General features: G+C 40.0%; 1 protein-coding gene across 6 annotated transcripts in view; it reads right to left on the reverse strand.

The window, feature by feature from the left end:
- CNKSR2 (connector enhancer of kinase suppressor of Ras 2) overlaps positions 1-17,182 on the reverse strand; it is a 309,235-nt gene extending 292,053 nt beyond the window's left edge. For 2 of the 6 annotated variants that reach the window (XM_024988116.2, XM_005228382.5), the window contains exon 1: positions 16,548-17,180. In XM_024988116.2, coding sequence (XP_024843884.1) covers positions 16,548-16,611 — 64 coding nt within the window. In that variant the 5' untranslated portion in view covers positions 16,612-17,180. Of the gene's footprint in view, positions 1-16,547 lie in introns of all 6 variants that reach the window. The other 4 variants (NM_001206513.2, XM_005228380.5, XM_005228381.5 and 1 more) reach the window with 4 other exon arrangements.
- Positions 17,183-25,941: the final 8,759 nt, after the last annotated feature.

A 25,941-nucleotide genomic window follows, 5' to 3' on the forward strand; every position in this document is an offset into this window, starting at 1 on the left:
AATATTATGTTTCTGTTTCTACGCTGGACAAAGTTTAAAGTTTCAAAAATACATGCTAGAACATATATTTTACATACACATGCAAAACCACATGTATCATTTAAAAACATAATATGGGTGCAACTTTAGCTATCATTCAGTTCAGTTCAGTTCAGTTGCTCAGTCGGGTCTGACTCTTTGTGACCCCATGAACCACAGCACGCCAGGCCTCCCTGTCCATCACCAACTCCCAGAGTCCACCCAAACCCACGTCCATTGAGTCGGTGATGCCATCCAACCATCTCATCCTCTGTCATCCCCTTCTCTTCCTGCCCTCAATCTTTCCAGCATCAGGGTCTTTTCCAAGAGGTCAGTTCTTCACATTAGGTGGCCAAAGCATTGGAATTTCAGCTTCAGCATCAGTCCTTCCAATGAACACCCTGGACTGATTTCCTTTAGGATGGACTGGTTGATCTCCTTGCAGTCCAAGGGACTCTCAAGAGTCTTCTCCAATACCACAGTTCAAAGGCATCAATTCTTCGGCGCTCAGCTTTCTTTATGGTCCAACTCTCACATCCATATATGACGACTGGAAAACCCATAGCTTTGACTAGACAGACCTTTGTTGGTAAAGTAATGTCTCTGCTTTTTAGTATGCTGTCTAGGTTTGTCAGAGCTTTTCTTCAAAGGAGCAAGCGTCTTTTAATTTCATGGCTGCAATCATCATCTGCAGTGATTTTAGAGCTCCCCCAAAATAAAGTCTGTCACTGTTTCCATTGTCTCACCATCTATTTGCCATGAAGTGATGGGACCGGAGGCCATGATCTTAGTTTTCTGAATGTTGCATTTTAAACCAACTTTTTTACTCTCCTCTTTCACTATCCTCAAGAGGCTTTTTAGTTCTTCTTCACTTTCTCCCATAAGGGTGGTGTCATCTGCATATCTGAGGTAATGGTACCTATCAGTACCATTGTATAATACAAGTATTCAATTGATGAAACATCTTTAGCTCAACTTCACCACTCTGTATTTAACAGTGATTTCACAATAGATTTTTTGATACATAACAATTAAATTTTCTCCAGCATGTAAGGTTTTTTTTTTTGGGATTCACTATGCCTAGTGGCTCAGACAGTAAAGAATCTGCCTGCAATGAAGGAGACCAGGGTTTGATCCCTGGGTCGGGAAGATCCCTTGGAGGAGGAAATGGCAACCCACTCCAGTACTCTGGCCTGGAGAATTCCACAAACAGAGGAGCCTGGTAGGCTACATACATTCCAGGGGGTTGCAAAGAGTCAGACACAACTGAGCACAGGAAACCAAAAAATTCATGTGACTCAATTTATTGCAATATTCGCTGTATTCCTATGGTCTAGAACCAAACCCACATTATCTCCAAGGTATGTCTGTATTTGTAGTAAAATGTAATACTCCTTAGGAACATCTACTATAGGCACCATTACTTCTAGGGGAGGGGTGATTTTTTTCTTTAATTTATAACAGCATATTAAATATATTTAAAAAATACTCTAGATGTTTATCCATACTCACTCAAAGTATAAGTAAGTTAAAGTCACTCATTTGTGTCCTACTCTTTCAACCCATGGACTATACAGTCCATGGAATTCTCCAGGCCAGAATACTGGAGTGGATGGCCTTTCCCTTCTCCGGAGTATCTTCCCAACCCAGGGATCGAACCCAGGTCTCCCACATTGCAGGCGGATTCTTTACCAGCTGAGCCACCAGGGAAGCCCTAGTACAAGTAAAATTTATTATTATTATTTTTTATTAAAGTATAGTTGATTTACAATGCTATATTAATTTCAGGTGTACAACATAGTGATTCAGTATTTTTACAGATTATATTCCATTTAGAGGAATTATAAAATAATGGCTATATTCTCTGTGTCATATATTACATCCTTGTAGCTTATTTTATCTCATACATCCCTTTCCCCTATCAGTCCTTCCTCTGACTCCTCTCCCCACTGGTAACCCACTAGTTTGTTCTATGTATCTGAGTTTGTTCCTGCTTTTGTTATATTCATTTATTTTATTTTTTAAATTCCATACATAAGTGAAAACATGCACTTTCAAGTGAGTCTTTCTCTGTCTGACTTACTTTATTAAGCACAATACCCTCTAGATCCATTCATATTGTTGCAAATGGCAAAATTTCATTCCTTTTTATGGCTGAGTAATATTCCATTGTGTGTGTATATGTGTGTGTATACTGCATCTTCTTTATCCACTCACCTGTTGATGGACACATAATTGCTTCCATATCTTAGCTATTGTGAATAATGCTGTTATGAATGCTGGGGCACACGTATATTTTTAATTAGTATTTTCATTTCTTTCAGATATATATCCAAGAGTAAAATTGCTGGGTCATATAATAGTTCTATCAATTTAATTTTTTGAGGAATCTCCATATTGTTTTACACAGTGCTGTGCCAATTTACATTCCTACCAAGAGTGATCTAGGATTCCCCTTTCTCCACATCCTCGCTAATATTTATTATTTGTGGTATTTTTGATAACAGCCATTTTGAAAGGTGTGAGGTGATAACTCATTGAGGTTTTGATTTGCATTTCCCTGATGCTTAGTGATGTTGAGCATCCTTTTTCATGAGGTACCATGCACTTTCATTAGCAATTCTTTCAGAATAAAACATCTCAGCACTGGGTTGTTAATCAGTGTTGAAAATGTTAGTTGCTCAGTTGTATCTGACTCTTTGTGGCCTTATGGACTGCAGCCCGCCAGGCTCCACTGTCCATGGAATTCTCCAGGAAAGAATACTGGAGTGGGTTGCCAATTCCTTCTCCAGGGCTGGTGATAGTAGTATCCTAAAGCAGATCTTTAGCCTAGGTCACTTCCCTCATAGCTCAGTCAGTAAAGAATCTGCCTGCAATGCAGGAGACCTGGGTTCAATTCCTGGGTAAGGAAGATCCCCTGGAGAAGGAAATGGCAATCCACTCCAGTATTCTTGCCTGGAAAATCCCATGGACAGAGGGGCTATAGCCCATGGGGTCTTAAGAGTCGGACATGACTTAGTGACTAAACCACCACCACCACCACACTCAGAAGAGGAGAATATCAAACTCCTGGAGTACACTTAAAAATAACAAAGATGAAGGACTTCTCTGGTGGTCCAGTAGTTAAGACTCTGCACTTCCACTGCAGGGGGCACAAGTTCAATCCCTGGTCAGGGAGTAAGGTCCCACATGCTACACAGTGCAGCCAAAAAGAAACAACAGATGTCACCAATACTATAGTCATATATGTGGCATTTTTGTCACTGGCTAAAGTCTTGAGTAAAAACTACCACCACCAAACAAACAACACACATACACTCCTACAGAGGTCAAGAGAACTCAATAACCACAGCCCACCTTATCACACACTAAAGAAAGTAGGTCTGATGGAGAGGACATCCACCTTTTTGCAAGGATTCCCAGGATTCCTCTCATGTCACATCTACCTCTGGTAGAAAGGCAAGGTAAACATATTATGTTTCAGAACCAGTTAGAAATTCATTCAAACTCTGCTTCTTGCACTTAATGTTTATTCATTCCTCAAAATATTTATTGAAAACTTGCTGGATAAACATTTGGATATATAGGGCAAAGTGACTCAGTTTCTAAAAAAAAGTTTCTTCATCCGTAAAACAGGGATAATTCCAACCTTTCAGGGTTAGGATAAGCATAAGATGATGCAGGAAAAGCACCTAGCACAGGACATGCTATATAGTACACAGTCAATAAATATTATCTATTAACAGTTCTGCCTCTAAAGATTACCAATAGAATTAAACTTCCTCCTTAATTAAAAAAAAAAAAACAAACTGACATTTATCATGCACTCGGTATATACTAAGTATTGTTTTAAGCATACCACAACCCTATGAGGTGCATAATATTTTCGCCCCTATTTAACAAAAATGAGAAAATCTGGCAAGTCACTTAAACTCTCCCTAAGATCACATAGCTAGGAAGTAATGGAGCCTCAATATAACTAAGCCAGGCATCTGATTTCAAAGTACTCTTTATAATATATACTGCTGCTGCTGCTAAGTCGCTTCAGTCGTGTCTGACTCTGTGCGACCCCATAGACGGCAGCCCACCAGGCTCCCCCATCCCTGGGATTCTGCAGGCAAGAACACTTGAATGGGTTTCCATTTCTTTCTCCAATGCATGAAAGTGAAAAGTGAAAGTGAAGTTGCTCAGTCATGTACGACTCTTAGCGACCTAGTTGTGCCAATTTTTAAAAGGTAGAAAATTCAGGCAACTTTAAAAAAGTTAAGCCTGAAGATAATTCTGTATAAACTTGAACTCTGTTCTTCATTCACGAAAGTATAAGTCCAATCCAGTAGGCAGAAAAAAGAGTTAATGTTCAATCTAATTACAGCTGCACATCTTTTTTTAAATTAATTAATTAATTTTAATTGGAGGCTAATTACTTTACAATATTGTAGTGGCTTTTGCCATACATTGACATGAATCAGTCACGGGTACACATGTGTCCCCCATCCTGAACCCCCCTCCCACCTCCCTCCCCATCCCACCCCTCAGGGTCATCCCAGTGCACCAACCCTGAGGACCCTGTCTCATGCATCGAACCTGGACTGGCGATCTATTTCACATATGGTAATATACACATTTCAATGCTAGTCTCTCAAATCATCCCATCCTTGCCTTCTCCCACAGAGTCCAAAAGTCTGTTCTTTACATCTGTGTCTCTTTTGCTGTCTTGCATACAGGGTCATCGTTACCATCTTCCTAAATTCCATATATATGTGTTAATATACTGTATTGGTGCTTTTCTTTTCTGACTTAATTCACTCTGTATAATAGGCTCCAGTTTCATCTACCTCATTCTTTTTAATAGCTGAGTAATATTCCATTGTGTATATGTACCACAGCTTTCTTATCCATTTGTCTGCCAATGGACATCTAGGTTCCTTCCATGTCCTAGCTATTGACAGCTGCACATCTTTGTTGAGCTGCTTAACTTTTCTGTAACTTATCAGGAAAAAGGGTGTTAACAACTGTCCTTTATTTCACTTTTAATACTACTACTACTAATAGATGTGAAATGCATGAGACCTTCCTAACATGTGCGAATGAGGGGAAGAACCAAGCTGTACTATAGGATGTTTGCAAAAATATACCAAAAAAGTAAAAAACCATGACTCCAGCCAATCATGCTAAATTCTAACTAAAAATATAACTCATTTCTAGCTTGAATATTTTCAGTATAGAAACAGCTCCTGGCAAAGTGCGATACTTGAAAACACCGCATCCTCCAAGGTCAAACAATTTCTTTCCAATCTTGATTACATTATTAGATTGATCAGCAAGCCCTTTCTTCACAGGTCAAAGTAAATTTCAGTGGGAACCTACTCAAATTGATCACAAACATCACATAAATGGAATCTGAGTTAACAAGTTTTTATCATGCTGCTGCTAAGTAGCTTCAGTCGTGTCCGACTCTGTGCGACCCCAGAGACGGCAGCCCACCAGGCTCTCCCGTCCCTGGGATTCTCCAGGCAAGAACACTGGAGTGGGTTGCCATTTCCTTCTCCAATGCATGAAAGTGAAAAGTGAAAGTGAAGTCGCTCAGTCGTGTCTGACTCTTAGCGACCCCATGGACTGCAGCCTACCAGGCTCCTCCATCCACGGGATTTTCCAGGCAAGAGTATTGGAGTGGGGTGCCATTTCCTTCTCTGAGTTTTTATCATAAATAGACTTAAAACATTATATCCAGGGACAGATTAGAAAGACAAATTCAGTTCAGTTCAGTCACTCAGTTGTGTCCAACTCTTTACGACCCCATGGACTGTAGCATGCCAGGCTTCCCGGTCCATCACCAACTCCCAGAGCTTGCTCAAACTCATGTCTCATCAAGTTGGTGATGCCATCCAATCATCTCATCCTCTGTCATACCCTTCTCCTCCTGCCTTCAACCTTTCCCAGGATCAGAGTCTTTTCCAATGAAGAGTCAGTTCTTCGCATCAGTTGGCCAAAGTATTGGAGTTTCAGCTTCAACATCAGTCCTTTCAATGAATATTTAGGACTGATTTCCTTTAGGATTGACTGGTTGGATCTCCTTGCTATCCAAGGGACTCTCAAGAGTCTTCTCCAACACCACAGTTGAAAAGCATCAATTCTTCAGCACACAGCTTTCTCTATAGTCCAACTCTCACATCCATACGTGACGACTGGAAAAACCATAGCTTTGACTAGATGGACCTTTGTTGGCAAAGTAATGTCTCTGCTTTTTAATATGCTGTCTAAGCTGGTCATAGCTTTTCTTCCAAGGAGCAAGCTTGGAGAAGAAGCAAGCTTCAAAGGAGCAAGCTTGGAAGAAGTTTCTTGCAAGGAGCAACCAAGGAGAAAGACAAATTATCTAGCTCTAAATATTCCATAGAAATAAGCTTCTCTCTGCTTTGACAATTCAACATCCCAATGAAAGCCTCTAGAAGGGAGTAGCTTTCTAGATAAGGAAAGCTGCCATTAATTTAATGCACAGCTGGTGCCAACAGAGACTGTCGCAAAACTCACAATATCACCAATACAGAGGGAAGCGGGGAAGAAGCACCTAGCCTTGCCATCCATGTGTTGTGTTCCACCAAACCGAACTTGGTTTTTCCATATAGGCTGTGGAAAGCAGGGAGGAAAACTAGAAACTGGACTATAATGTCTATTTTGAGCACCAGCAATTCTGTAACACTTTCTCTTGTTTTATATATTTTAATAGCTTAGTAGCTCATTTGCATAGTCAAAATACAAGTGAATTACACAAAATTAAAATATGAACTTTCTGCACAGTCAAGTGGAAAAAACCCACAAGTCCCCAGAACTATCAAACATTTTGAAAATAATATGGATAGTTGGGGGAAAATGTATATGAAATAAACTCCCACATACACATATAAAACATACCAAAATTATAATGAGAATTCACCTAATGTTGAAATTACTCATTCAGCATAATTATTTAAAACCAGTACTTAAAAGGTTTTTAATTAATAAATTTAGTACACGTCTAAGACCACCTTATCTGCCTCTTGAGAAACCTATATGCAGGTCAGGAAGCAACAGTTAGAACTGGACACAGAACAACAGACTGGTTTCAAATAGGAAAAGGAGTATGTCAAGGCTGTATATTGTCACCCTGCTTATTTAACTTATATGCAGAGGACATCATGAGAAACGCTGGGCTGGAAGAAGCACAAGCTGGAATCAAGATTGCCGGGAGAAATATCAATAACTTCAGATGTGCATATGACACCACCCTTATGGCAGAAAGTGAAGAGGAACTAAAAAGCTTCTTGATGAAAGAGGAGAGTGAAAAAGTTGGCTTAAAGCTAAGATCATGGCATCCGGTCCTATCACTTCATGGCAAATAGATGGGGAAACAGTGTCAGACTTTATTTTTTGGAGCTCCAAAATCACTGCAGATGGTGACTGCAGCCATGAAATTAAAAGACGCTTACTCCTTGGAAGGAAAGTTATGACCAACCTAGACAGCATATTCAAAAGCAGAGACATTACTTTGCCAACGAAGGTTCGTCTAGTCAAGGCTATGGTTTTTCCAGTTGCTATGTATGGATGTGAGAGTTGGACTCTAAAGAAAGCTGAGCACCGAAGAATTGATGCTTTTGAACTGTGGTGTTGGAGAAGACTCTTGAGAGTCCCTTGGACTGCAAGGAGATCCAAGCAGTCCATCTAAAGATCAGTCCTGGGTGTTCATTGGAAGGACTGATGCTGAAGCTGAAACTCCAATACTTTGGCCACCTCATGCGAAGAGCTGACTCATTGGAAAAGACTGATGCTGGGAGGAATTGGGGCAGGAAGAGAAGGGGACGACAGAGGATGAGATGGCTGGATGGCATCACCAACTCGATGGACATGAGTTTGGGTAAACTCCGGGACTTGGTGATGGGCAGGGAGGCCTGGCGTGCTGCAATTCATGGGGTCGCAAAGAGTCGGACGTGACTGAGCGACTGAACTGAACTGAACATCTTGCTAAAAAACAGATTCTTTGGTAATCTTTGGTAAACAAGTTGGAAAAAAGTAAAATTCAGGATCTAAGTCTGCCTTCTATTGATTTTTTGTAGATATTACTTCAGAAACCATGTTCCCAGCCCATTTTAAAAATAGCAGATATAGCTAAAACAAAATAAATAGTTCAAACACACAAAAGGATACTGGTTAACACTTTAAAAGCAAGTAACAAATTTTCCTCTTCTCTATCATCTTATTAGAAGATGATCCAACCTACCTAATAAGACTAATTTCCAAGAACATTAACATTAAATAAATATAAAACAGACAAGTATGCTACATTTGATATTAGTTATGTAACAATGTTTTTACTGTGGCAAACTAGGATACATTAATGCCATTGTGAGTTTTGGTTTATTTAATAAATCTTGGTTTTTAAAACAATTTTATGTTGTGACTAATTATTCAATAGATGAATGCAGACAACTAAAACAGTAGTTATTGTACTTTAGTAAAATTTAAAATTCAATGAATTTATGCAAATACCCACAACCCTTTCTTTCCTGAAATTGCAAGAGTAAGATTAAGATAATGAAAACTTCTATTAGAATTAATGATTGTAATTTAAATTGAAATTGAACAAGAAATTAAATACATCTTTCAAGTTAAAAAAAATTCTAGCATGTTTAATGGTTATTTGTAATTCAAATCAGGGCACAATTGCAATCCTTGGTTTGCAGTACTAACTAGGACACTGAAGCCTGAAGGTGTTGTTTTATTAAGAGTTAACAGGCAAAGTTATGTTAAAGTCTTAAAAATTTCACTTATTCTGACTTATGCTTTAACAATCCTAAATCTGGGTGGAGGGACACATTTCATTAGAAAAATCTCTGTAACTTGCCTACTAGTGATTATCCAGTAGCATGTAATTCACAAAAAGTCCACGAGGCACCTGTATTCAACAAGTTATGCTTTACAGTAACTTCCTGTATAGATTCTTAATGAACACTCTTCAAAAAAATTAGTCCAAATATGATATTATACATGTTTCAATGCCATTCTCCCAAATCATCCCGTCCAAATAAATTTATATTTGGCTTAAAAAATTAAAATTCATTTTTCAAAATCAAAGTGAGAGATGAAAAAATATAGAGAAATGCTAAACTTAAGATGCAAGTATAAATATCTTAATTTTATTCCTATTAATAAAAATGTAAATTCAATATTAAATATAATAGAGAAGATAATGGTTCTCATTAAGCTAAAGGGCTTTTTTTCATTTTATCTTCCAAATTAACAAATACAATGCATTTTCTTCTCACAACAGAAAAATAAATTTTAATTTCTTATTTGAACTTTTTAAAAAATTTTTAAGAGGACAAATCTAAGGCATTTTTCTTTCAATTTCATTCTATCAACATTCCAAAATATATAGAGTTCCTTTAGAAACACCAAAATGAAGAAACAATTAGAAAATTTGTATGAAAGAAAAAAAATGCTTAAGAAAAGGGGTATGTTTTCATTTTTTAAGCAGAAGTTTGCCTACTGTGTTGGCCTATTAAATGATTATCAGCAAATAATATTTAGAGCATAAACACAGAAGTGTTATACATTCATTGAAATTATTAATTCTTAACAAAATAAATCTAAACCATGATTTGGAATACTGAATTGACTAGACAGCAACACAACTATGAAAAATAGACAAAGCAACTCTATTTCCACTGTATTCTGGCACACAGTATACACTTTGTCTCTGAAGTATCCATTAGAGCGTTGTATTAATAAGAGCCTTTACGTGAACTGCCATTTAGGAAAGCAGATTTGCCCACAGATCAGTAATCTGTGAATAAATTTATTTATTCGTTTACTCAGCAAATATTTCCTGAGTGCCTACTTTTCACCAGATATTTTCTTATGCACTGTAATGCAAAAAGATGGGTTCCCTGCCCTCATCAAATAACCACACAAATCAACGTAAAAATGGCAAATGGAACAAAGAAGATATACAAGGCAATAAGATAACAGGTAACTGAGGATCTGCTGTGATCTGGGGATTCAGGAAGGCTTTTCTAAGGTGGAGGATGGGAGGCCTGAGATCTGAAAGATGAGCAGGACTTAACTGGGTGAAGAAAAAGTGCAAAGGCTCAAGGGCAGCGTAAACAGGACTGAAAGAAGGCCAGTGGAGCTGGTGCTAGCAATGAGGTTTAACCGCATAGGCAACAGCCAAACTTTCAAAGGTCTTATAGGCTATTTTGAGGACTTTTTCCTCAAAACAGTGAGAAATCATTAAAATTTTTAAATTGGGGCGGGGTGAGTGAGAAGTGAAAGGGTAGGATCAGAAGAGAATCATTCTTAAGAAGTTCATTCTGACTACAGTTTTATGAATACAACAAAGATGCTATAATGATCATGACCTTGACTGAAAATTTATTTTGACCCTTGACATAGGAGAAAAAGAAGAAGCAGAGTACATAAATTTTACCTTTTCTAAACCCAACCACCACTTCTCAAACTTTTCCACTGATGTATCCATAATTGCTAAATGGAGTACACTCATAACCCTGGGAGGTTTGGGAAATGCAGCTTTAAACAGCCTGCTGCAAGCTTAAGATTCCTGTTAAGCCTCTGGTCTCATCTTTAAAATCCTGCCAATTTTGCTTTCTATAGCATGAATATAATATATGTTTGTTTTAATGTAAAAATAATGTTCTACAATACTTAGCAAAAATCAACTCTTTGGCTTTTTTTGATCATTTGACTTCCACAACCATAGAAACATACCATTTTGGGGAGCACGGGCCTATGCTATGTATGAAAACTGAATTCACTCACTGAATGCTAAGACTACACTGGCTGTTCTTCAGCCAGACACTAAAATATGACAAACTTATAAAACATAAAACTTTAGATTCCATTTTTTTTTCCCAAATTACTTACCCTTCCTCGCCCCCACCTTTAAATCATTACAGATGATCCATCCTTCTAGGACTCTTTGTAGAAGTTAGTACTTCAGCTTTCACAATAAACCTTAAACATGAGGGAAGTCACAGAGAAAGCTAAAAGTAGTCCTAATCAGAGGTCACTCTGCTATAAATGAAAATGATAATTTATCATTGTTTTAAGAACAATGTCAACATTTAAAAGCCCATCTTCATTCTTCATGTAAGAATTTGGATCAGTAAATTTCTAAATGTCCAACAACATAATGTTAATGATGTAATTAATCTTCAAAATAACTCATTTTAACATTATTTCCAAATTATTCCTGAGAAACAGATTTGAAACAGCTGTACCAATTCAATACACATTCTTTGTGGGCTTATTTTTGGCAGCCAAAGTTTTATAATGTGGTATTTATTTAAACTCAGGACACGATGAGAGTTTTATTGTCTTTGTGAAATGCAGATTTGTTCTTGTACTTTTGTGCCACCTACTCATGCTCCTCCCTCACTTTCCCTCTACTGCCCACCTTTCTCCTTCAACCAGACAAACCTAGACACAACCCCTCTGGTTAATCACCCTACCTCAACTCTACAGTCTGCTGATGTGCTTCTACATTTAGAATACATCCCTCTTAGAATATACCTTAATTAAATAAACTGCTTAAACAGTTGCGAAAACCCCAGCTACCTCATAGATTCTTTCCTGACTTACTAAAATCATCATCTTCTCTTTCCACTCGTGCTTGTATGCACATTCAAACTCTTAAAATTTACCAAATGTACTAATTGGGACCTATCTCTGTCTTGGCAAAGGTTTGTCAATGTCACTGCCATCCCTTACAGAGACTAATTTCTTCAAAGCAGGGAATTATTTAAATCCATCCATTAAAGAACCTTCCACGCTGAAAGACTATGTAAATAATATATAAGTACTAGAATATATCTACATAAATATACTATTTTTCCTACTGTGCACTATGAGTGTTACCTTAAGGAGCGAATGTTAATGACACTATAAATAAAATGTTTCTTGTGAACTCAACTCTATATATCTATATATCTTATATCTATATAAGGTAAACTTCCTCTTTGTATAAAATGACAAGAATTTCTGTTCCCAAAATGCCAAATCCAAAGCAGGTAACTGTTGGTTACTACCTAGTCACATTGCAATTGGGGGAAAAAAATTAATTTTTCAAATAGAGGTGATAGCACCAATTTGGTCATTGAACATATTTTTTCCCCTTATGGTGTATACTTTTCAAATTCCTGTCAGAAAATCATTTCCGATCTCTCTCTCAAGACAGTTAACTCAAAATTTTGACATTTTCCTGATTAAGATAAATTTCAACTTCAGGTCTGGTCCTATGAGGGGGAAAAGAAATTACTAAAGAGCGTTGTACCTGTCGAAACTGCTTTCTGTTACCAGGCACATTTTCCCTTAGAGCATTTACACTTTTATACTAAATAGAGCTTATTTCATCACTGTATTTTCCTCTTTTTTAGAGCTGTATACAAAACGGCTTTATCTACGTTTTAAGACCTAAAATAATGTATTTCATTTTCTATCCTCAAGAAGGCTGAGTCATCAGACAGAAATTAGAAGTCAGTGAATGCTTCTTAAAGAAAATGGTTTATAGTAAACAGGAAAGACCAGAGCAGTTAATTGTGGGATGGTTTAAGAGGCTATCTTAAAAATATAGACTATTTTAGGAATCACAATAACACAAGAGTGGATGAAACTAAGTCACAGAGACCATAAGAGAAGATCAGCAAAGTGGGGGCTGTTGGTTGACTCTGAAAACAATAATCCATTTTATTTGATCCAGAAAAGGATTAAAGATCACTGGGAAAATGTCATAAAGGGAGCTGGTCCAGGAAAATAACTTTATCTTAGTCATACGGATATTATGAAAGAATTTCAAAAGTCAGAAAAGGTGTGATAAAAAAACTGGAATCACTGGGTGTGACATGGATAAGGAAAATGAGTAATAAAACTAGTAATAGGGGTCCTAACTTGTTTAGGGGTTTTTGTTATATTTCAGAGGGCAAAAAAAGTAGACTCAAGCAACTGCAGATTATGAAATATTTCCAGGCACTGCAAGTGAACAGACAGGAGCTGAGAAATAATGTACTTTAGAGTAATAGACTAAGCAAAAATTACAAACAGTTACTGTACTGACCTACTTTTGTACCTTTTTCCAATAACTGCTTTGTTTTTATTTACTGTAAAAAAGGATTTGGTTTTAAAATTTTGTCAAAACTACAAGAGGACTGAATGCAATTTCCAACTGAAAAAGGTTAGTTTCAAACAATGTGTATTTGATTTTCTCAAAAAATATTTTTATAAAATTCATTTTTTAAATTAATTTTGAAGGCTATGAGACATTTCCAGATTGTGTGAAGTACTATCAGGATAATATGGGACATAAATGCTTATTTTACTGACTCATGAGGAGTTCATATATTTACTGGAACTAACATTGACACTGTCTCATACCAAATTTTCATTGTCAGCAGAAAATCCAATGAGTATTGGATTTTACAAATAGTGAAGCTGGGAGTGAGCAAAAAATATGGAAGTATTTCCTCATAGCACTCAATTAACACAGATTAATACTTAGGTGTCCTGAAATATATTTTAATAAAAAGAAATAAATCAAAGTAAATTGCAATGTATATATGGTCCTTCATAATTAAACTTGAATTATTCTATCAAAGCTTAATAATCTTGTCAGCCAGGAGTTTTTCCTTTCATTTCTCGCTCTGCTGACTGAGTTTCTATAGCACTTCTATAATTGTCTGGAAGCATTAAATACATGGCCATGCTATTTTTATATGCTTAGTGGTTCATTTCCTGTTTAGTGAAGAAAAAAAATAGCCTAGAAAGAACATAAAGCATATACCTTACTAAAGAGAGTTATAACTATCTACAATTGTGACCAGGTGAAACCATATGCTATATATATGCTTTAAATGTTAAGGATGATGAAACTGTCACATTAGAAGCATGTTTTTAAAGAACTCCCACAATGCTACAGTTGTTCGAAAGTCCTATTCATGCTTTGGTCCTGCCTATATAACACTACATACAACACTAAATGAGATTTAGCCATTCCAAAGCTACAGCCTAAATTGAGTTTTAAACATTAGTGCATCTGAAGAAAGGGTGAAAAGTATTTTTAAAGTGTATTTTATAAAGTTTATTTGGGGAAAAGAGTGGGAGGGATTAATTAAGGTAACAGTGTAAGTTACCTTAATTAATTTGAGGAAATGTTCATTTCATCCAACTACTTTTTTAAACCTTATTTTCCAATGGTATTTGCAATCAAATTTATATGAAGATTATGGGAATTTCAGCAATAAGCAGTTTGGGACTTGAAATATACAGATACATCAGTGATTCTCTTCCACTTTAATGTATACAAAGATACATGAATTCTGTTTTGTCAAATAGCGCTAAAATGTGTCACCAACAGGTAGGAAAATAAATTATTCAACTTAAATATAACAATCACTTAAAAGCACAGCAACTGATGTCAGTTCAACCTCAAAGAAGCTGCATTTTAGGCTGGAGAGATTTTTAAAGGACTAGTGTACTGAGAAACTAATGATGTGTGTCAGAATATGTACATCATATGTTCTGTATGCTTCAGTGGACCTAAAGTGTAGAGAGAGGGGAAACCTCAGAAATGTACTGGGAAGGTGGGAGGTGAAGAAGATGGAGTATGCAGCACTCACTACAAGCATCATGGGAAGTTGTGAGAGGTAGTCTCTGAAGGTAATCTGACTCCCATGGAGCCAAGACAGCTTTTCTTTGAGTACTTCAGTAACAAGACGGAAACTAAAGTAATCTTATAGGCAAATTCAAAGAAAGGATTTTAATTAAGCATTCTTGCTTCTTGCATGTACTCTGGCTCTTTCTTCCATGACTGAGAAACAGAGAAGACAGATGTTTGTCTGCATCTGACACTCCAAAGGGGGTTAAAATTGATGGGAATCTGGGAGAGTGGAATTTCAATAGCAAATATGAGAAGACAAGAAGCTGCAGGGAAAAAAAAAAAAAAAAGAGCCACTGCAGGACTTTGTCTTAGTCATGGCACCCATGGCACCTTAGCACAATTCACCGAACACAGGGGGGCAGTCGATAAATAATAAACTCGATTTAAGTCAATACACTCATTTGTACTGTGCTTTGCAGTTACAAAGCACTTTCCACATATTAGAAAAGAAAAACGAAGTAAATGAAGAATAAAGGAGCCAAGTAAAGGCATAACAGGAAAGCAAATGGATAAAGGAAAATCCACAAGAACAAGAGGCAGAAAAGGCTCAGGGAAAAAAGAAAAAAAAAATTTGAGTTTCCCCCTGTCGTTCTCTATCCCTTCCAATCACCCTACCTTTCGTTCTAAAGTACCTTAAGCTTAGAAAGTCTGAGTGCTAAGCAAGCCCTAAGAAGGGGCTCCCCCATCTTCGGAACGGGCATTTTCAAATGATAAGCCTTGGTCCCTGACTAATCTACCCAGAGCTTGTGCCTAAGAATAACCACGGGCAAAGCTCTAACATCTCCCAAGTGTAGCGCGGAATCGTTTTTTTTTTTTCCATCCCGTCCATCCCCCGTCAGCATTCCCCAAATCTTAGGAATCTTGAGGATGGGAGGCGGTGCAGTGGTCGTGAGGAGGGGGTCCTCTACAGGCCCCTTAACTCAGACAACAGAGGGAGATAGTGAGGCAGGAAAGACCAGGGACTAGAGAAAAAGCCCACGTTTGAGATTAGAAGGGCGAATAAATTAAGTATGGTTATTAGAAACTGCAGGGGGAAAAAGGGGAGCGTCTTCAAGATGGAAGAAATGAGGGGGCACTTGAATGTGCATCATCTCTTGGGTCGAGCCCCCAGTAAAAAGCCTTAAGATGCAAAGCCTCAAGCGGTCAGAAGAGGAGGAGGCAGAGGATGCGGGGTGAGGGTGGAGGGGGGATGCACAGGAGGGAGCCACAGACACCAGCGCAGATGCTGTCCCGGGGGAAGCATGTTTTCCTCTCCTCCAAAGTAGCGCATCCCTCGAGCATCCTCAGCCCAACCTGGGGAAGAGGGTGAGCTCCACGGATCCAAACCCCTGCGGCCGAGTCCTGACCCCATTATGTGGGCTTAAAAGTTGCCGGGAGAGTTGGCGCAAGAAAAGGCAGTTGGCAGGGGCGGCTGCCAAGGGGGTGTCAGAATTCCCAGGAACAAAGGGGCCGGAGGAAGGGGCGACAGTCCCTGGGGCCTCCTCCCTGAGCGGGGAAAACCAGGGTCGCTACATCCTCCCGGCCTGAGGGTAGCGAGGGTAGCCAGGAGGCGGAGACAGGGATTCCGCCGCCGTGTTTCCAGCTTCCCATCGGGTTGCGCCGGCCACCCCCACGCTCTCCGCGCCCCTCTCCAGCTGGGAAGCCACTGGCTGGAGACAATAGGAGACCGGGATCCCGAGCCCCAATCAGTCCCGGCGGTCCCCCGCCGCCCTCGGCGCCCCAAGATCAGCCCCAATGGCGGGCTCGGCCGCGGCGGGCGACCCTTCCCTCCCGCGCGCCGGGACCCCGCGCCCCAGGGCCGCCTCGCCGTCCGCACAGCGGGCATTACCTTTCATCCAGTCCACGACTTGACTCGGAGACCATTTGCTCACCGGTTCCATGATCAGAGCCATGGGCACGGGGTCGGTTCCGCGCGGGGCGCGGAGCTCGGAGCTCAGACACAAAACGAACTCAGCAGCCTGAGCCGCCCTCAGGTGGGGTCCCTCGCTGGTCGCTGCCTCGCTGGACGGGCGGCGCGGAGGAGGAGGCTTTTGTGTATCGAGTCTCGCGGCTGCAATGTCTCGCAGGAAACGGCGGGCAGCAGCGGTGGGAGAGGCGACGGGGAGGGAAAGGCGCCGGGGTCGCGGCTCCGCGCCGGCTCTGCTCGCTCCCCGCTGAGGTGGCGGCTGCAGCCGTGGCTCGGACACTCCGCTCGGGTCTCGGTCCCTTCGGGGCTTCAGTTCATGGCTTGCACTGCCGAGGGTCGCGCTGCTAAGGCAAGGCGCTGCCGCCGCACTCCCGAAGCCAACTTGCCCGTTCGCCTCGTGCGCGGGAGTGAAGCCCCGGGCACGACCAGCTACCCGGCGGAAATGACGAGGGGCCTCCTGCCACCCAAAATATCTCTCCGCAGCCCTCGGGTGCGGGGCGCGCGCGCCACGAGCCCCCCGCCCGCTCGCTGCCGCGCGGTCCCGCCCCCGGGGCCGACGGCAGGAGCGCGATGCGCGTGCGCGTGCGCGCCCGCACGAGGCCCGATCCCGGGGTCTGCCTGTCAGTCAGGCAGGTGCGGGCGGCTTCCAGCGTCGCGTTCCCGCCCAGCGGGCAGCCCCGGGACGGAGGCGGACTTGGAGCGCGTGCGCGGCGGCAGTGGCGGCGGCGGCGGCTTTGGGTCGCTCGGTCAGTCAGTCTGTTAGTCAGGTGCCGGGGCGGCGGGAGCGCGGCTCTGAAGGGCCTCTGAGCGGACGCGGCGGCGGTGGCGGGACGCCCTGCCCACCAGTTGAGCGCCAACTGCTGAGGCGGCTGAGGAGGTACCTGTGGCCCCGCCGCCGAGGGGAGGGGGATGCCGCTGAGCGCGGGGGTTAAAGCGGGAGCCCGGGCTTTCCTCGCTCCCGCCCTCCCGCTGCTGAGTGGGCTCCCGAGGTGATTCCCGAGCCCCGCGCACGCCCGCGGAGACGGAGGCGTGGAGTGCCGCGGACGGGGACCGGGCCCCGCCGGCCAAAGACGCAGCGATGACGAGGCAGGAGGGCCGGCGCTGTGGGACCGTCCCCGGTGCTGCACCCGCCGGGGAAATCGCGCCCAGCCTGGAGCCTGCGAGCGCCGGCCGCGGCGATTCAGAGGAAGGTTCGGCCCCACGTGCCTTTTGAAGGGCTCGGTATGGGGTTTTCGGTCAACTCCACCGAAGCTCAGAGCGCCCAGTGCCCATTTCAGGGGATGCCCTTTTGTTTAAAGATATTCTTGTGTAAGAACTGAAGGGTAACACTGGGCTTGCAAATGAGTGACAAAGTGTGGAAAACGATTCTTCAAAACTCCCGTTCTTCAGAAATGTTACACAGGCTCCCGTGCAATCCTTAGTAAAAAGCTTGCCTAATGAGGCTCGATTTAAACGACAAATAATTCATCCTAGAATGTTTGGGCACAAGCAGTCTGCCACCATTGTAGATGTTTTATCTTTGTCATTCTTAAATAGCTCCACTGAGTAAAAGAGAAACTCATCTTACTTGTATAGCCATTTCAATTTTACTTGTATAACCATTTCAATAACGGCAGTAGGTTTTGCCAGCCCCTGCAGTAACCCATTTTCTCTAGTTCAACTGCATGAGATGCAGAACTGCCACTTTTCTCAACCAACAGGAGTTGACATCTCCCCACCCCCACCCCGCCCCTCAAACACACAAAGAGCTGAAACCACAGTAAAAATATTTTTGATTTTTTCAGGCTAGTGATACACAAGAAGTAAAACTTAAGATGACCTGTCTGTAGGCTTGGTTTATTTATTTTTTTTTAATAATACAAACTTAAAAGTATATGGAAGATTTTGGAAAGAAATGTAGATTATCTAGATAAGTCTACACTCAGGTAAGACAGACATAGCACCTTCCTTTCATAATCCAGATCGTGGTGTGATTTACAGTTTTTTTTCTTGGCTTAACCAGGCGTGAAAAATTTTGAAGTGCCTCCATTCCCGTGTTCTCAGAAGGCTGCATCAATATTTCTATAAAAGATCATTTCCAAGCATCAGTAATTTATGGAGTAGCTTTATATTCAGAAATGGAATGGATGCATTGTGAATCATTAGAGGTTACAGTCACAGATGTTGAAAGTAATTTGATCAAAATAATAGTGCTAATAATAACAATGAACATTTATTGAGCCCTGTGCTAAGTATTTTACTTATATTTTATCCTCAAAACAGCTCTATCATTAGCAACATTTTATAGATGAGAAACTAGTGGCTATCACATTCACTTCCTATCCCCAGAGCCTATGACACATAGTTCAATAAATGTTGAATAAATTAATGAATAAGGCTTAAAGAGGTTAAGTAATTTGTCTGAGATAATGATGCATGATTGTAATACCAAGTTAAGGTGATTCCACAATATGAGCTTTTAAAACTAGTACAAAGATAGGTATCAGTGTCACAAAATGAACAATACTTTGGAAGGGGAAGGTCTATTCATTGTTAACTGACCATGTCTCTCAGAAAGTTAACAACAAAGGAGGCTGAGAGTCACCATCAGTGTTCCTGAGCAGTACCAACTGAGAATATAGGAAATGAAGAAATTTGGCTGAAACACCCAAACAGTGTATCCTGGCTGTGTTTTTATGACAAGCAACCAGACTATACATCATAGTGCAAGCAAGCTTAAAGTGAGATATTACTTGCATAATGAATGTAATATCAATCAAAACAAATGCTAAAGACCAGGGTGCAGTAAAAATAAAAGACATGCATTTCATGAAAAGACAAGTGCCAGAGAAAATGGGGAAAAAAGGCCCTAGAAAAAGAGGATATTGAGAATTAATCACAGAATTAGGTTGTACACATTCTCCTATTTATGTTACATTAAGGAATTTATTTAATCTAGTCACCTGAGATAACTTTCTACCTGTGGGATCTAGTTGCCTGACCAGGGATGGAACCCTGGCCCCTGGATTGAGGGCATGGAGCCTGAGCCACTGTATTCCTGAGGAAGTCTCTCTACAACTTTTCAAATAAACTACCTTTTATATTCTTTTACCTCTTATTCAAAATGTTAATCTCTTGCCCCATTTTCGTTAGTATAACGTTATTACATAAAGCTTCAACCTCTTTAATTTTGCCTTCTCAATGAACAAATCTCAAGGATTAGGGGAAAGGTATGTTGTCATAAACTACATATCACAACAGTGCACTAAGTGATATGTGACACAGACTTCAACAGTCCAGATATAAAAGCCAAACTGATTATTTGGAAGCAGCCTTGGATTATTTTTGGAAGCAGGTAAAGGAGAAACATTAAATTGATTCAATTAATTGGAGACAGAACTTGTTAGATGTCTGCAACTATATCAAAATAAACCGCTTTAAATCATCTTTTAATCCAATTATTATAGTTTTCTATTTTTGTCTTTTAGACCCTCTCGATTTCCATAAAAAATTAAAATGTCTTGACCAAAATATTTTCAGTTAAGATTTTGTAGTATATGTAACGAGTCTAAGTACTTCAGATACAAAATTTACAAAGGTCCTCTGACTAGAATCTAGGTGCTAGATGGGGAGGGAACCTTAAGCCTTTGTCTCTTTGGGGCCAAAGACAGGAGTAAATAATACGTGAACATTTCTTCTGGAGCTGCAAGTTGAAGATCTCTAACCTCCACATGTTCTAACCTAGATTATTTCATAGGGGCCTTAATCTTCACTTCCCATTTCTTCTGCTGAGAAGCTTTCTCTGCACAGACCTCAGACTTGAAATGCAAGACTTATTTTAATGGTTTTTAGTTATTTAATATTTACAGAATGTCTTGCAGAGCCCTTTCTGATATATTCCCAATTTGTTTAGATTGTGTTTCTGCTATAGCTCTCTGTTTAACATTTAGATTTCTTGCTTTTTAAATGAGTAATATATTATCAGAAATTTTTTTCTCTTTTATCTTTCATTTTTGAATAATTAGTGAGGAGTGACCACACAGAACATCTGTGTGGGTAAATCCATGTTCTGAAAGACAGGAAAGGATGAGAGCCCTCTCTTTTCCACTTAGTTGTGCCCAAACCTTTTCTATAATTCCAAAAGCAGGTATTCTATGCTGGCCCAAGTTGTATACCTTGATCAGAAAAATTAGCTAGCCAATTCAGATAAGACTAGTAGTGATAAAACTAAATACAAATTATTCTCAAGAAGAGTATATAAAACTTGCTCCAGAGAAAGTAAAGGAAACTTTCTGAAACAGTGTTTTTATTTTCTTGCTGTATAATTCAACTAACAGCTATGAGTAAAGAACCAAAGCCTCTGAAAAAAAGCAAATCTGTCTATGCCTCCAGTAGTCAGAGAGGTAAGTAGGAAGAGTAGTCTTTAACCATAAACGGACCTTGAAGTGTGCTTCTCTGGGCCAAACTTCCCTTTAGATTATCAGGGAGAAAGACCCTGAGACTATAATTAAATTAATAGAATCCTTTCTTTGCTGTTCTGCCTCAGGGGTAAACTGTATTAAATCAAGCCATGTCCTTTCCAGACCAAGACCCACAGCAATCATCTCTGATTGAAGAAAAATTGGCTGAAGTTGAGATTATCCCAATAGAGTGTTTTTAGGGCTCTTTCCAGGTATTAATCACAGTTTAATAAAAATCCCAGAGCCCACCTAAGATTAGGAGACCTAGTCTTCTTGACTAGCCCTAGCCCATCAGGGAAGTTTCTGGTACACTTAGCAGCCATTAATGAAAAGAATATAAACTTATTATTAAACAAACATTTTTTTGAACACTACCAATGTGGTGGCCCAAGTTGTATCCTTAATCAGAAAAAAATGAGCTTTATTTTGTAGATGCAAAGATGACCAAGATACTCATTGACTAGTAATGAAAACATTCACAATTAATTTGATAGGATAATGTGATAAATACAGTGATAGATGTGTCTAGTACTATGCACTGAGGAGAACCTAACAACTGGGGGGAAGATAATGTGTGAGTAGCTACAAAGCAACTGCCTAGAAGTGCCTGAATGGCTGGAGTTGAAAAGCAAAGCAAGAGGCAACAGGAGATGAGGTGGGAGGGGTGGATAATAGCCAGATCAGGGGAAAAAATTAAAACTGAAAGGTAACCTAAAAGATAGCCTTTCAAGAATTTTAAGCAACTAAGTGATTTGGTCATATTTATGTGTTTATGTTTTTATATTGACTGGCAGCCATGGAGAAGCACAGATGTGAGAGGGACAGGATGGAGGGAGAAGTCAATCTGGAGGACGTGGCAATAGACCAATGAAGACATGACTTGGGTCAGATGAATTTAATAAATATTCAGCAGAACCTGGTAATTGATTGGATATGAGAGGTTAGGAAAACAGCAATATCAAGAATGATTTGCATGATTCTAGCTTTGGTGAATGGGTGAATTATTTCTTCTCCATCTAAAAAAAAAAAAAAAGAGGATTTGGGAAAAGAAAATGACCTGAGATATTCTTTTGTGGACATTCTAAACATGAGGTACCCATGGGACAAGTGAGAAGGGCTTCTCAGTAGGCAGTTTCTGCATTCACATATAGGAATGTGAAGCTCAGTATGGACTGAAAATGTAGACTTGAAAGTTACTCCTAAAACATAAATGAGGACCAGAAGAGTATGAGATGTCCATGGAGGACACCCACAGAAGAGAAAGAGAAAATAAAATTGTAAGAACAAGAGAATGAAGTGTCATGGCAGCCCAATGAAAAAAGAGTTTCAGATAGAAAAGAGTGAAAAATGGCGTGCAGTGCAAAAATGATGTTGTTCCAGTAAGAATTCAGAAGAAAAATCTGGTCGTTTTGTCAGTTTAGATATCTTCACCTGCCTTACTGATATCTTCACCTGCCTTACTGATATCTGTGGAAGAACTGGATGTCAAAATGGGAAAACTTGGTATATATAGGCTATCAGCTTTTTCATAAGTTGATTTTTTTCTTCTTCCTCATAACCCATCTATGTGTATATCTTATTCAGATGGCTTGACGATGAATGGTAACAGTTCTTCAATTTACCACCACCACTTTCAGTACTATTTTCTGATGAACTCTCATCCATTAATAATGATCCCTACTCTTACCCGATTATACTTTCACCACTTATAGAATGATGTGTATGTGCTTAGTCACTCAGTCATGTTCAACTCTTTACGACCCCATGGACTGTAGCTCACTGGCTCTTCTGTCCATGGGATTCTCCAGGCAAGAATATTGGAGTGGTTTGCCATGCCTTCCTCTAGGAGATCTATCGAACCCAGGTCTCCCACATTTCAGGCCATCTGATTCTTTACCATCTGAGCCACCAGGGAAGCCCATGATGGCACCTTTTAACTAGGCTGACTTTGAAATCTTCCCCTCCTCATCAGATTATAGGAGAACAACTTTACCATGGCATTCTGGTCATCTTGCACATCTCTGCATAGGCAAGGCTGACACATGCCATGGCAAAACGACCTGTGATCTTCCCTGGAACATGGCAAATCAATACTGTGAGGAGCTATCTCAAGTCCATTTCTCATCTGCCACCTTGGTTCCAGTGAGGAATGGGACTTGCCATCTCATAGGAGCTTCAGATACAACTTCAAACTAAAAAACTGTTGAGCAGTAGTTTAGAGTTGGCTCTTCAGGGACAGAGAGACTTACCATTGTATCATCTATCATCTGGCCTCTCCAATTTGGTATCATCCTTTGGGACTTGGGATGTGGGGAGTTGACACCATGCTGATGTTGTGTTGCTGTCTGTGTAAATAATAAACTTTCAGAATTCATTTGGACTTGTTTTTGCCTTACTGACTGAATCTATGGAGGTGTGATAAACCAACCTAGCAGCTGCCACCACGCTGCTGCTTAGGTATTGCTTGACCACTTGGCACAGATTTGATCTTGGAAGTCCATAAATACTCCCCAAAAAAGTGAGCTCTGCCGAACCTCTGCCTGAATAAACTAGGCCAGTCCAGCCCTGGCCTAGTAAATTAGCAGCAAGAGCAGCAGCAGGAGCTGGATTTCAAATTCAAAAAGGATGTATTGCTTCAATCACTGGGGCTGCCTAAGATAACTCCATAACTAATAAAAGAAAAATCCGATGTTAATATTGCAGGGTAAGAATAAAAACCTGATCTAAACCTTTTCTTCCGAGCTTTAACATTATTTATTTACAAAACATCTCACTCTTAGGGTATTCCCTCATATTCAAAATGTCAGGTCCATTTTCATGTGAACATTTATTATTCTTATTAATAGTGGCAAATGTGAACTGGCAAAATTGATGCTAGATAAGTTCAGACATTTTATTTATAAATTAGCTCAACAAATCAAAAATTTTAAACATAAAAAGTACTTAAGACATAAATTGTTTGATCTTTGGCTAATAATTCACAGAGTATAGAAGAATAAAGATGGGGAGTGGAAAAGGAAGATTGCTTTCTTTCTCCATAGTTAATTGTCATTTTTCTCAAATGGGTCTTATTTACTTCTAGGAAGATTGGAAAATTAAAGATGGTCATACCAAGTGGAACAAATCATTATTCCCACTGACCAAGAGCTGTATCCAGAAAGAGAGAGAGGCATGTAAGTTTGTCCCTGCTTTGACATTTTCTTGATTTTGAAAGGAAACTTAGTTATTTGCATCATCTAAGTTATGAAAATATTTTGGTTTGTTTAGTTCCTCTTAGGAACTATTTCAAATACTTTGTAGCACATTGCAAAAGCTATCATTTATTGATTTTTCATCATGAGCATCTACTGGGTATAGGCCCTGTACTAAGCACTATACATACAAAAATGTAAAACGTAGTTGCTGTCCTTGAATCCTTTAAACAAAACAAAGCGTACAAATAGATACTTTTGACATATGGTAGCAAGTAAAATGAAAGAGACATACAAAGGTATTTTGGGTGTATTTCAAAATATGAAAATATGAATGCAAAGCAAATAAATACATATATTTCTAGATTATAAAATGGCAATGTAATTTGTACATTGTATAATGTTTTGTCTCCATTCATTCATTCAATGGGCATTTATTAAATGGTTACTGTGTACCAGGGACAAGGCTAAGCATCATGGATAAACCAGTGGATATAATGAATATGGCTCCTGAGCCTATGGAGTTTACAGTCTAGTGAAAAGCATACAATACACTAGTAAGCAAACAAAATATGTGTATAAAAATGTAAATTATGAAAAACACTGGCATGAAATGTACAAAGTTTAATGATAGAGAACAACTATAGCAAGAGAGAGAGAATTCCTTACAGTAATCAAAGAACACTCCGAGTAGGTGACTTTCAGGCACCGTTGAAATACACACAAAGAATACAGGCAGGCAAAGATCAGAGATATCTCATTCAAGGGAGAAGTAAAGCATGTGTGAAGTCCCTGGGGCAATAAAGAATTTGACGTGATTGAGGAACAGAAAGGAAGTCCATGTGACTGAAATATAGAGAATGGGTGAGGGCATGAAAGGGGCTAGAGAAATAGGCTTGAGTTAGAAAAAAAAAGTCTTCTAAGTCCATGTAGTAACTAGCTTGGAGTATAGTGCAAAACCTTTAAGACTTGGAAGCAGGTCAGAAACATGATGTGATTTATATTTGTAATTTAAGGAGTTGAGCTTTCACTTCCAGAAAGACCAAGGAGAGGTACTTTCCCCTAGTCCTCCCACTACATAACAGTTTAAAACCCTGGACATTATATATAAAACAACATAAGAAGGCTTTGAAATATAGAAGAAAGCAGACAAGCAAGGGAACTCAGACACAAGGAATGACACAGTGATAAGTTCCCAGGTTGTTTATTTTTTGTTCATCACTTAGAGCTGAAGAAGCTAGCAACCTAGAAAAATGAAGAGAATGAAAGGCACAGACAAAAGTGTCCTAAGAAAAGCCTGAGCTCTCTAGTTAAGTGACCAGGAAAGAGGCAGCTTCAGTTCAGTTCAGTTCAGTCGCTCAGTCATATCCGACTCTTTGTGACCCCATGAATCGCAGCACGCCAGGCCTCCCTGTCCATCACCACCTCCCAGAGTTAACCCAAACTCATGTGCATCAAGTCGGTGATGCCATCCAGCCATCTCATCCTCTGTCGTCCCCTTCTCCTCCTGCCCCCAATCCCTCCCAGCATCAGGGTCTTTTCCAATGAGTCAATTCTTTGCATGAGGTGGCCAAAGTATTGGAGTTTCAGTCTCAGCCTCAGTCCTTCCAATGAACACCCAGGACTGGTCTCCTTTAGGATGGACTGGTTGGATCTCCTTGAAGTCCAAGGGACTCACAAGAGCCT

The sequence above is a fragment of the Bos taurus genome, chromosome X (assembly GCF_002263795.3).
Source record: "Bos taurus isolate L1 Dominette 01449 registration number 42190680 breed Hereford chromosome X, ARS-UCD2.0, whole genome shotgun sequence".
Classification (NCBI taxonomy): domain Eukaryota; kingdom Metazoa; phylum Chordata; class Mammalia; order Artiodactyla; family Bovidae; genus Bos; species Bos taurus.